The sequence below is a fragment of the Barbus barbus genome (assembly GCF_936440315.1).
Source record: "Barbus barbus genome assembly, chromosome: 25".
Classification (NCBI taxonomy): domain Eukaryota; kingdom Metazoa; phylum Chordata; class Actinopteri; order Cypriniformes; family Cyprinidae; genus Barbus; species Barbus barbus.
The window spans coordinates 25,234,653-25,247,644 of record NC_136753.1 but is presented as its reverse complement, the minus strand read 5'-3'; the positions used below and the strand labels follow the sequence as shown (position 1 = coordinate 25,247,644).

At 36.1% G+C, this 12,992-nt stretch overlaps 1 protein-coding gene across 6 annotated transcripts in view; it reads left to right on the top strand.

The window, feature by feature from the left end:
- The window catches only part of LOC306845098 (rap1 GTPase-activating protein 1-like), an 81,286-nt gene that overhangs the window by 20,244 nt on the left and 48,050 nt on the right, over nucleotides 1–12,992 (top strand). Inside the window, exons 1-2 of one of the 6 annotated variants that reach the window (XM_079377673.1) lie at nucleotides 5,991–6,005; nucleotides 11,112–11,188. The exons of 2 other annotated variants lie outside the window; for them this stretch is intronic. Coding sequence is in view for 2 of the 4 variants with exons in the window: in XM_079377669.1 (XP_079233795.1) it covers nucleotides 12,800–12,843 (44 nt within the window). In the remaining 2 variants the exon portion in view is untranslated. Of the gene's footprint in view, nucleotides 1–5,990; nucleotides 6,006–11,111; nucleotides 11,189–12,695; nucleotides 12,844–12,992 lie in introns of those variants that run through there. 3 more of the 6 variants (XR_013781966.1, XM_079377669.1, XM_079377668.1) reach the window with 3 other exon arrangements.

The window sequence follows — 12,992 nt, the reverse complement described above, 5'->3', positions numbered from 1 at the left end:
ATGCAATGTAAGGCGCTTTGGATAAAAGCGTCTGCTAAATGCATAAATGTAAATGTAATATCTGTGATTGGTGTCCTTTTACTGCAATCATAGTAGAAAATAGAGCTTCTCTATATTTTTTTATTTCAAAAATATATTTAATTAAAAACATGTAACATTATTAGTGGCATTAAGATTTTCATTATTAATTTTTCATGCACTTTAATTTTAGCAGGTTTAGCTCATTGTCATTACTGTAATGCAAAAATGAAATAATGTCTCAGCCATACACATTTTTACTATTGAAATGAAAAAAAAATTCAATGCATGGTAAAATATGACCATGATGCATATTTACAAACTTTACAATTTCAAATTGTGTGTACTATATACTTTTATAGCATTATTTTATACAAATAATGCTTTTGTTTTTTTCTGTAACAGTAATGAGAATTGTTGAGAATTCTGTTTAATTGTCATTTAAAATAATAATGCCACAGAGCAAGGCTTTGTTTTCTTTATGCAGATCATATAATTTGTGGTGAAATATGACCTGTATTTTTTTGACAGATGCACCAATTAAGACGAGTTTTGTTTTTTAATCACAGCTGGCTCTTGTCATGTGGTGGCTCAGGCTTTGGCCAACACATCTTCACAGAGGGAATATTAAATTGGTCTGGATTCTCTTCCTTTGCTCGAGATGTCCCCCCCTTTGGGCTTCATAAATCAACCAGCAGTAGACTGAAAACTGCCGTTTCTGTGCTCGGTGTCAGACCAGTGAAATACAGGTCTAGCTCTTTAGAAACTGCTACACATCCTTATTTTTTCACACTATAATTGAGTGTTATTACCACACAACAGGAAGAAAAATCTGGCAGCAGTGACATGCTATTCATCATGCTGTGAAAAATCACAGACATGGAAGCTGTTTGTCTTTTGTGTTATATCAAACTAAAAGAATATGTCTGGGTTTGAGGCAAAATTCAACAAAACAAGAAGGTTTGCTATTAAAGCTGTTTTTTTTAAAACATTGAACATTTATTACTGACCCTTTTACCAATTATACCAGTCAAACTTTGGCTGTTATTCATTGCAGTTACAAAAATGTAGTGAATATTACATAGAATTTAATTTTATGGTTAAATCAGAATATTTAACCACTGAAACTCACTAGAACACTTGTGATTATCATGCATGTCTTGTCAGCTTCTAGCATGACGATGACATGCTCCATGAATACCCCTGCAGAGAATATAAAAATCTGTTTTCTTTATCCTACATGTGACATTTTCCACCGCCGCATGGATGCAGAATCTGTTTGACGTCTGCCATCAGCACTTATGTTGTAGTCTGATGGCCGTATAGTTCTCGCTGTCACATTCAGTGTTAACTTAGTGGCACATTCAGAGCCTACCCATCTCTTAAGCCCTGTTCACACCAAGAACGATAACTATAAAGATAACGATATTAGCGTCCACACCAGCAAACGATATCATCTGTTTATTCTAAGCACACATGCATCTGCCGCTTTAAATTCTTGAGCTCATTATAGCATGATGGATTCTGATTGGCTGTCAATGTTTGTATCGTTCATCAGCTGGAAAACAAAATCGTTCTGAAAATGATTCCAACAATATCGTTTCTCTGTGCCTTTATTGTTATAGTTGTGGTGTGGACTCTATAGTTGTGGCTATTCTGAAATATTGAGAACAATTTTTAGAACTATATCTTTATCGTTATCTTTATAGTTATCGTCCTTGGTGTGAACAGTGCTTTAGGCTGTATACTGTAAAAAATCATTGTATTTTCAAATAGTAAAAGACTGTAAAAATGCTGCTTTAAAAATGTTTATTGGTTAGTGCTGAGTTTCCTTACAGTGAAAAACTGTAATAAATCGAACAGCAATATTCATGTAATTTTACAGTAAAATACTGTATACTGATAAAAAAAAGAACAAGTCATTGTTTAATTTACAGTGAAAATAAAATCTCAGTGTTTTTACATATTTGTTTTTAATTATAATTACGTATGGGTTTGTGTTACAAGTCTGCAAGTACAGTACATTTGCTTAATTATATGTGGTGTAATTATGTGAGAGCACGTCCTGCTCTGGTAAATCTGGTACATATCAGTTTCAAATGACTTCAGTAGGCTGTAAGATAGTCCTAGAATCATATGTATGCTTTTATGATTTTGTTAGGGTTTTTGTCATTTTTGGAGCTTGATAAACATGGTCACCATCCATTTTCATGGTAAAGAAAGCATTCTGCTGAGTGTTCTGCAGAAGAAAGCAAGTCAAACAGAGATGCGTGTGTCTGGAGCAACTTGAGGGTGAATAGTTGCTTGATTTTGAAGCTGTTGGGTGCAAATGTTTTGTTGTGGAATGCTATTTTACACACCTATACACATACAGACATGAATGATGGCCATACTGTTTTATAATAACATTAAGACAACAGTGTTTTTTATTACAATGATTTTACTATGTTCAAGGGAGTTTAAGGCGCAACACTATGCCTTAAGAGTGGTAAAATCACAGGAAAGCACAGCGTCGCGTAGAGTATTCCTTGAAAAACACGATCCAAGCAGCTTAAAATGGTTAATGGTCCAGAAGGACATAGGGTTACATTTCCACTCTGATGACTGTTAACTACTGACAAATGGCAGTGCCGTCCTGTTGTGCTCTGTGCCAGCTTGAATGCTTGAGCACTCCCGAGAGACAGCTTTATACTGCAAGGTTAGTATAACCGTTCATGCTTGTAGCGTAACCCATTTTTTATTTTTTGACACTTTTTCAGACTTGTGAACAGATTTTTATCAGAAAAAAAAAAACATTAGTTTCGGACTTAACAGACTGACTGGTGGAAGTTCATGATTTCTGGCTCAAATATGAAAAGCGTGTGAAATACATTTGTGCGCTGTGTCACAATGCAAACTGCCAAAAGCGGACAGATGCCTAGCCATCTGAAAGTTTAAAAAAATCAAACCCTCAAGTCATTCTCGCCCCATTTGGAGTGTGTTTGGTAAGACGAATGGAAACATTACCCATATGTCATTGTATTAGAACAGAAGTCAGCGTTGGAGCAAGATGCTGAAAGTGTTAAAAACAACAATATATTTTTCAAAAATTCATTGTGATACTGTACATGTATGTGCATATAAGGATCACATTTAGTCCATATTTTTTAAAGAGAAAACGTGCATCGGTGGAGAGGAGAAATGCTGATAACCCTGGCAGGCTCTGTTTCTGCCACAGCAACACTGGCATTTTGGCCATTTGGTGACACGACATTGCAGACCAGGAGCCAGGCACGGATGTGCCAACACAATCATGACAAGATACTTGCTTCATGGTCCTTTAACTCTTTCTTTCCCTCTGTCTCCTTTCATTTTCATAAGTGCCTATAATGCTTTTCTTGTTTGAATTCTCAGTTTTGCTTCTTTTATGGATCAGCTTGGTCTCTAAAGTTGCCTAGGGTAAATAAAATAAGACAATTGTTAACATACAAATTGTTCTAGGAAAGAAGTTGATGAGAAATATTTGACTTCACATTGAAATCTCTGACTTTTCTGAGCACACTTTGAGACACTGCTCTTTCTCTCAATAGAAAAAGCGGAGAAGTAGAAGACACAAAAGGGCTCATTTGCTTTTATTTGAAACGACTTGCTGTCTAGGAGAAACAGTTCAGATGCCGAAGAGATCATATCTGCGATTTATTCTTTCCGGCAGGAGCGTCTGCAAACTAAAGTTAAAGATTTCAATATAAACTCAAAATATTTTTTTTTTTTCTTCATCAAATTCTTTCAAGACCAAACGATTTGAGCTAAGCTATTCTCATTAATTTTATAGATAAATTGTCTCCATCTGTAAAGAAACACCTGCATATTAAATTGAAAAGTCTTTGAAATAGCTCAAGATATTTCTCTGGGAATATCTCTAGAACCCTCCTGTCTGTCTATTTGAAATGCATTTATGCAGACAGGTTCACTTAGATTGCATAGAAAGTACTCAGTCATGGCGTTTCTGTTCAGTTGAAGAGGGTCATTGTCTGAGGCCAGACCGAGTCTCATTTACTGCAGATTTCACCCAGACACACACACATATGCACACACATAATTTCACTCTCACACTTTGAGACACATTCCTTGTGACACATTCTTATCTCTTTTTCCCTCTCGCTCGCACTCGCTCTGCTCGACTGTGATGTCTCAAGCAGCTTCGGTCTGCCGGCAGTGCTCGCTCATCTGGAGGTCAGACACGCAGTGGGGGGGGGGGGGGGGGGGGGGAGATCGGTCAGATAGAACAGCACATGCTGGCTGAGATCGGTCAACCCGAGCAGTAAGCCATGAAACGGTGCCGCAGGCTTTGAAGATCACACTGAAGAGCAGATCTAAGGCAGAGCGCACAGAGAGCAGACGAGCTGTGGCAATATAAGGATGTGCAAATTCCCAAAATGTGGAGGAACTTCACATGAATTACACAATCCATACTGCCACTGACTCTGGGTGCTTTGATTTTTAGAGGACTAAACTCACCATTGCTTTCCTAAGGTGTTGTGAGTGTTCTGAGCATTTTAGAGTGCTGTTGTTTCATTGTTTGGGTGTTATTAGTGATTTGACTTGCTACTATAATATTCTAGTGTCTGTTAATGTCTAGTAGTGTTTTCAAACTGAGGTCTGAGAGCAGTGTAATCGTTTTCTGAAACTCATTTGTGGTAATTAAAATAAATCTGCAATAACATTTGAATATTAGATGAAGACTTGGAGAAGATGAACATTTTCATAATTCAAGATTAGAAATGTTGCCTTGGCAAATAACTAAATTTACTAAAGTCACTAAAACTCAAACAGAAATATAACAAGCAAAATGTAAATGATCAAAATTTAAAATTAAAGCTGAATAGAAGAAACACTAATAAATATGAAAAAAGATCATAACAAAATAAAAAAAATCTAATTTAAAATGAATAAATGAAATACTATAATAGTATATAAATAATATTAAAATAACTGTCAGTGTGTGGAATTATTTATTTTTTATTTACAAAATACATTTTAGTATTAATGCAGTGTTGTGAGTTTTTGCATTGCTATTTACAGTATACAGTCAAACCAAAATTTATTCAGACACCTTTAACATTTCTCACATTATCACAGTTTATTTGCTATCTATAGTTTAGAAAATAGTAATAAAATATGACGACGAGCTCAGAGTTAAACTCTGTCAGAACAAATTTATCTTGATAATGCCTTCCTTCTCTTAGACTGTCTCAAATGAATTAGCTGTTAAATTTAAGTACAAAATTAGACAATACCAATTTAGTTCAGCCAATTACTAAGCAATGCTTAATTTTGTTCAGACTGTGGTGTAAAAAGGTCACATTAGCAATTAAAGAAAAAACACTTAAGCAAAACATGGTCAGGTCAAATTTTGATCAGTTTACTGGTCCACTGTATGAAGAATTTATGGATATGTCACAGTTTGTTTTGCTATCCTCATTTACATAAATTAACTGTATAGTGTCCTGAACACACTAGTAAAAAAATCTAAAAAATTATATCTGGTGTCTGAATAATTTTTGGTTTGACTGTATATGTTTAAACATGTTTCTAGAAAGTTTTTCTTTGCTGCTTGGATACTGGTTTATGACTTTTTATTTTCTGTAAAGCTGCTTTAGAATAATAAAATTTAAGTTTCATATAAATTAATTTTAAATGTATTAAAAATGCTCTTTGTAATACTTTGAAAAAAGACACAGTTTACAGTTTAGTTTCAGCTAACACTTTAATAATAAACTAAAATATTGTCTGTTGTTGTTTTAAAAGCATTGCAGGAAGAGAGATGCCAGAACCTTGCTCAGATGGAGGTTATTTGATTGGACTTCCAGCATTGCCTGCTCTCAGCCTGAGGCAGTCCTGTTTCTCCTATAATCTTGTGTACTGGGCTCTTCTTCCCAGCAGACTTCAGATGTAAATTGATGGGTTTCTGTAGAGGACACATGCTGATGTCGTTCACGCCACACTTGGTAAATAACATGCGTTCTTAGAAAAGAAACTCGCACTGCATTGTATGTGCTTGTCTGCTTGTTTGTCTACATGTGCCCTCCGATGCCCGTCGCTATCAAAGTGCTGAAAGAGACAATAGACCTCATTTTATCTCGCAGCAGACAGCGATACGTGTTGCCAGGTAACCACACCTGACATTGAGCTGAAGGTACGCTGTCATAAAACCTCCTTTTATTAACTCTACCCAGGAGACCGTGCTTTATCGTAAAAGTGCGGTCACCTTTTTTGGCAACATTTTGTGGGCAAAAGAAGCTCAATTGTCAATAGCGTAGCATTACATTAATTACCTCGCACAAAGAAGTGACTTTTAAACCAGGCAACTTTCTGCTGGCCGACACAGTGAATTTGCATTAACACAACATTAACACAAAAAGTTTTTTGTGCAGATTCCCCAAAATTTCACCGAACAATGGTAAATGACTACACCTGAGTATCATAACCATACTGTATGTGCTTTTGTATGAGCATTTTATATAAATTCTGACATTCATGTCATTCCAAACCAGTTTTTTCCTCTGTGGAATACAAAAAGAGATATTTAACAGAATGTTGAGGCTGCTCTTCATTAATGCAAACTTCAACTATGGCTTGTAACAGGTTGGTCACATGACATGCAATAATTAATGACATTTATGCTGCCTTTACGTGTTATTGAAAATGTCCACTTCTGAAGTCATAATTAAGAGTTTGTCATATTCAGTTGCTTTGTTAATGAATCATGGAAGATGCTTACTTGCTCTACTATATCCTTTCATTGCGTTAAATAGTCAGCTTGCTGACAATTTTGGAATTTCAGTCACATACATGCTGATTTTGCTGTATATTAAACATACAGTATGCATCAATTAATTATTTATATATGTAAATGTGCAAGACGTTCACAACAAGACAAGGCAGTGTTGCTGATGTTTATGGCCCACCCAACTCAGCAACAGTATCAAGAGTTTTCTAGTTGTAAATACAACCTTAGAGGCCCTTTATATCCAAATGCACCAGGTTTGATTGTGCATGAGCGTGCATGAGAATCAACTATAGACAAAATGACAAATATGACTACAGAATACTCTACTTTTATGATCTTTTTTATGGTGCTTTGTCCTGTTTCACAGAAGTCCTTTCATTGTGTGAATCTTAGCTTGAGTAGGCTGGATCATGTTTGGTTAACTTATGGAAAAGAAGTAACGTTACATCTTAAGAGTTTCATTGATCATTGTTTTTATTTGTGGTACTGTAGTGTTGAATTATGGGATGTGCACTGGGAGTGTAGTACCACATGGTGGCAGTGCTAATCTAAATCCTTTTCTGCCACATTTCTGCTTTACGCTTTAAGCTTTTCAGGAACTTACTGGCCTGGCCTGAATTCAGTTAACCTACTCCCTTAAATTAAACAGAAACCACTGGAGCACATAGACTTCATTTAGACCTTATTGCAGGAAATACTGTCCAACTTACAGTAATTTAAATCAGTTGATGCCTTTTATGTTAAAGTGGAAAGGGCATCTTTAATTTCCCTTAAATTGAATTTCTTTACTGTACTTGTCAGAGATTTATTCAGTTATTATTGAGTGTGTGTTTCTGAACATCCCAGCGTTCAGGCGCCATGCTGTTGGCCTCTTAAAGGACACTGCTGCATTACTTTTTCTTGTAGATGCTTTTGACTTTTTTGACCTGCTTTTAATTGTGTGTGTGTGTGTGTGTGTGTGTGACAGGGGCTGTTACAGACTAATTAATCTCCTGCTGCCCTTGCCATATCAGCTGTTCACAAATTAACCAGAGTAAATAGTCCTGTTTCTACCTCCATGTGTCCCCACAGAGGACAACCGAGAGAGAGAAAAAGAGAGAGGGAGTATGAGTAAGTCAAAATGGAGGGGATGTTTATGAATTTATTAATTCTGGGGACAAGTATGTTCATCTAAAGGTCCTATCCAGGACAAATGGCATAAACTATGGCATAACTATATCTTCAATGGGTATTTTTCTGTTAACCAGTAACAGACATTTTGCTTGTTTTCATCTTTCCACCCTCAAATATTATAAAATTATTATTATTATTATTAATAATAATAATGATGTATTAAAATATATTTAAAAATATTTTTTTGTATGTATACAACTGATCGTATCACATAAATCCTAAGTGAATAGTAATACCCAGTGATAAATGGGGCTCTCTGACGTGACTTCCCTTTAAAAATGAATGGTCACCTTTAGCATTAGCTGTAGAAGAAAAGCTGTAATGGCTTTTGCTTCAGACAGTCCGACCCCATGACACAACATTTGAAAGTGATTATAAAATGTCCTGTGCCACAGACACTAGACGCCGTCTGCCTCTCAGATCAGGACACTAATGGCTACCCAACCTAAAATAATCTCTTTTATTGAATTGACTTTGGATGTCCCCTTGTGACACTTTTGTTTGTTTTTGACTTCTTTTAAGGCTCTGACTTGGGGCTAGCTCATCTGGCACAGGGAATTGGGTAGTGCTATGCATTTTACAAGTTTTGGAGAAATTTATGTAACATTACATCACTTGGATCACCAATGGATCCTTTGCAGTGAATGGGTGCCGTCAGAATGAGAGTCCAAACAGATGATAAAATCATCACAGTAATCCACAAGCATTCCACACAACTCCAGTCCATCAATTAATGTCTCGTGAAGCAAAAAGCTGAGTGTTTATAAGTAACAAAATCCCTGGTAGCCCTTCGGGCAGGTACTCTTCAGATTTTGGTAGCCCAAAAATTAAGTTAACACATTTTCAGTACACAAATATCAACGAATATCATGGAAAGAGTTTTATTTGATGTAACTAAATGATGCAGATTTTTAGGTTACCTGAGAAAACATTTTTACTGCACAATACACTGCAGTTCAAAAGTTTGGATCAATAAAGTTTTTTAAAGAAGTTTCTTATATGCTCATCAAGGCTGTATCTATTTGATAAAAAATACTGAATATTATTTCACAAAATAATATTGTGAAATATTATTGCAATTTAAAATAAATGTTTTCTATTTTAATATACTTTAAAATGTAATTAATTCCTGTGAAGCAAAGCAGTATTTTCAGTGTCACATGATCCTTTAGAAATCATTCTAATATGCTGATTTTTAATCAATGCTGGAAACAGTTGTACTGCTTTTTTATTTTATTTTATTTTTTATATACTGTATTTTTTGGGACCAGTGGTATTTAAAAAAAAAAGTTAAAAAGAACAGTGTTTAGTGTTTTCTTTCATTTTTAAAGATACTTTAAAAAAGTTTAAAGAAAGTTCAACTTTATTCAGCAAGGATGTGTTAAATGGATAAAATTGATAGTAAAGACTTGTTAGAAAATATTTCTATTTTGAATAAATGCTGTTCTTTTAAACTTTTTATTAATCAAAGAATCAAAGAAAAAAGTAACACAGGTTCCAAAAAAATATTAAGCAGCAGAACAGTTTCAACACTGATAATAAATCAGCATATTATCATGATTTCTGAAGGATCATGTGACACTGAAGACTGGAGTAATGATGCTGAAAATTCAGGTTTGATCACAGAAATAAATGCTATTTTAAAGTATAGGTATTAAAATAGGAAACCAATATTAGAAATTGCAATAATATTTCACTATATCAATGTTTTTTCTGTATTTTTGAAATGAATACAGCCTTGATGAGCAAGAGACTCAAAGTCAAAGACTCAAAAACAAGGTCAACTATTTATCAGGATTATAATATAGCCCTAACATAATATATGATCAAAACAAACTATTTAAATTGATAGAATAGAATAGAATAGAATACAAACTAAAGCAAAACTTAAGCTGAGATCTGTAAGTTAAATATATATAAAAAACGTGAACATATGAATTCTTCTATAGCTGTCTAAACATCGATATGAAGTACAGTTTGTACAATACACTTGTGTGTGACTGTACATGTTTCAGAGTTTTGTTACCGTTCTTTGCCCATCCTCCGCTATTTCCAGCTCTTAATCAAGCCACTCTTCTTTAATACATGAGGATGTTTTATTTCACATGTCATTGTGTTTGCGTTGTCTCTTGTGTTGAGCGCACCGCAACCATTGAGGTATTGAGTTTCTACAGCGACTCGTTTGGTGCATATTGTTCTCTTTCTATGAAACCTGTAAACCGCATTCACCGGCTCTAACGACCGGGAAGTCGTGGCCTAATGGTTAGAGAGTCGGACTCGTAATCGAAAGGTTGCGGGTTCGAGTCCCCGGCCGGCAGGGATTGTAGGTGGGGGGAGTAAATGTACAGCGCTCTCTCCACCCTCAATACCACGACTGAGGTGCCCTTGAGCAAGGCACCGAACCCACAACTGCTCCCCGGGCGCTGCAGCATGGCTGCCCACTGCTCCGGGTGTGTGTTCACGGTGTGTGTGTGTGTGTGTGTATTTGTTCACTACTCACTGCTGTGTGTGTGCACTTGGATGGGTTAAACGCAGAGCACCAATTTCGAGTATGGGTCACCATACTTGACAATACGTCACGACTTGACTTGACTTTTTTTTACTAACTCTGTCGTGACATCAGCTCTATAGCGGTTTGCCCGAGCATTGCTATTCTTTCCCTTTTACTGGCGGCATTCAATCAAATGGCTTCACAAATAATTTTTTGTGTGCGCGAGGCACATTATTTCTTCTGCGCGGCCGCGGCGGAAGAAGAGCGTGGTCGCGTGAGCTCAGCTTAGAGGGAACATTGTGTGGGAGCCCTGTATTTAAGGTAGCCCGTTGGGCAGGACAGTGATACATTTTGGTAGCCCGACTGGAAAACACAGTAGCCCCGGGCGATTTTGCGAGCCCTGCAGTAGCTCACACAGCAGGAAGGAAACACAGGGAAAATATATATTTTAATACTTTCTCGCACAGTTATATCGTTGGGTAATTATATTGTAAATAAAATGCAGGCATCAGGGAGCCACTATTAATATGCTGGGCATTTAAACTGCTTTCAAATGCACAATCGCTTTTTAGTTTCACTTTCACTTTCGTGATTCACGATCGCATGTACTCTGTTTATGCTATGGAGCGGCAGTACTTGCCACACATTTTACAAGATCAGATGCGTGTCAGTGGTGCTCAGGATCTGTAAATCATTCACCATCATCCTCAGTCATCTCTTCTTATACTGTTTATGTGGTAAGTGAAATCTTATTTACTGTAATGTAACAGGCTACCGCTAGCAAGGAGCTAACCATTAACCGTGCCTTTCTGAATACAGACACCAACCCATCCCCTGCACAGCCTGGAACATAACATTTATTTCCATGATCTGCCATTTTTGCTGTTGTCCTCGCTTGTTTCTTCGCATACCTGCAGAACTTCTGATGGTTCAGCTGGCATAGAACATGGGCGGGTATATGCAAATGTTGAGGGCGTAACTATTAGTGATCCCGACTGTAACGTCACAGTCAGTGTTATGTTCTGATTCGCCTATTTTTCAGTGGTCATTTGCATTTGTGAGATTTACATAAGAAGGATGAAACAATGGAGTTTGAGGCTCATGGTATGTCATTTCCATGTACAGAACTCTTATTATTCAAGTATGCCAAGGTAAATACAGTTTTCCATTCTATGGCACCTTTAAAGTTAAAATTCTTTAATGATGCATTTGTTAACTTGCACCCATTCACTGCTGTAAAATAATGATTGCTTAACAACTAACAGAGAGAAAGAGAAACAAGCGAGAGATGTTTATTTACTCCTTCAGCTGATATGATAGTACTGTTGCTATTGTTTTCATACAGTAAACATCCATTTATCTGAGCCTGAGATTACCAAAGGTTATATATGTTTGTCTTTAAGAGATCTGCCTGAGAAAATAGTACAGCTGGTTCCCAATTAAGTTTTAATTGAAAATGATCTAGTAGGTTTATTATGAGTTTATTGAATGTAATATATCATGCTGTTAAATTCATCAGTTGTACAGCACTAGTGGGAGTATTTTATTATTCTATAGAGTTCTATATTCAGTGTTGAGCAGCATGCAGAATATATTAATATTTCTATTTGTACAAACTGTTCAATATGACCACAAAAAATTCACAATCACCATCAATAACTTGAAGTGTATTTTATACATGTAGTAACTTCAATAAACCTCTTGTTTTGAATGTCTGAATTAAACACATTGAAGGAATTTTTTTACGTGTGTGTGTGTGTGTGTGTGTGTGTGTGTGTGTGTGTGAACAAAAATGTCAGTGTGTAACCATCCTGAGCTTCTAATGGAGGAATGTTTTCAATTACACATGCTCATACACTGATTGTTAAAAGATAACTCTTAATTTATACAACAACATGGTGAAACTGTATGCTATTGTGCAACCAGGATTGTACAAAAAGGTATGGTTTTATTATTATTATTATTATTAATCATGGTTAGTTTTGGGTTTAAGTTGTAAAGATTTTTACGACTTCTCATAAGGCTGGGATACGTTTTAAACTATAGTCTTTAAATTATTTTCATCTTTTCATTCGTTTTCATTTAGACATCCATGTTAGTTGCTGACCCGTGTGTGTGTGTCTCAAAGTAAAGAAGTCATTTGAAAGACAAGCACCTGCTCATAGCTGTGGATCCTCCATCTAAGGTAGTGAAAGGGAGGGAAGAAAGGAGGGATGGGAGGCAGAGAAGGAGGGACACAATCTCACACACTGAGACAGAGGCACAAAACAAGTACCCTCTGTCATAGAAAGACAGAGACGGAGACAGAGAAGAAACTGTTAGAGTAGGAGGTTAAGAGGGAAAAAAGAATGTCTCACAGGAAGAGGAGCTTCACTTTTGGAGCATATGGGGGGTAAGACACACTACTGAGGATTTGTGAGGACAGATGACAGTGGCTTTGAATTCTGATGTTATATGCTGTTGTAGTTAATGTTCACCGATAACTCTGTTTTTTTGGGTGCAAAATACCTTTTGTAGAATGCAGATGTAATTCATTTTTCT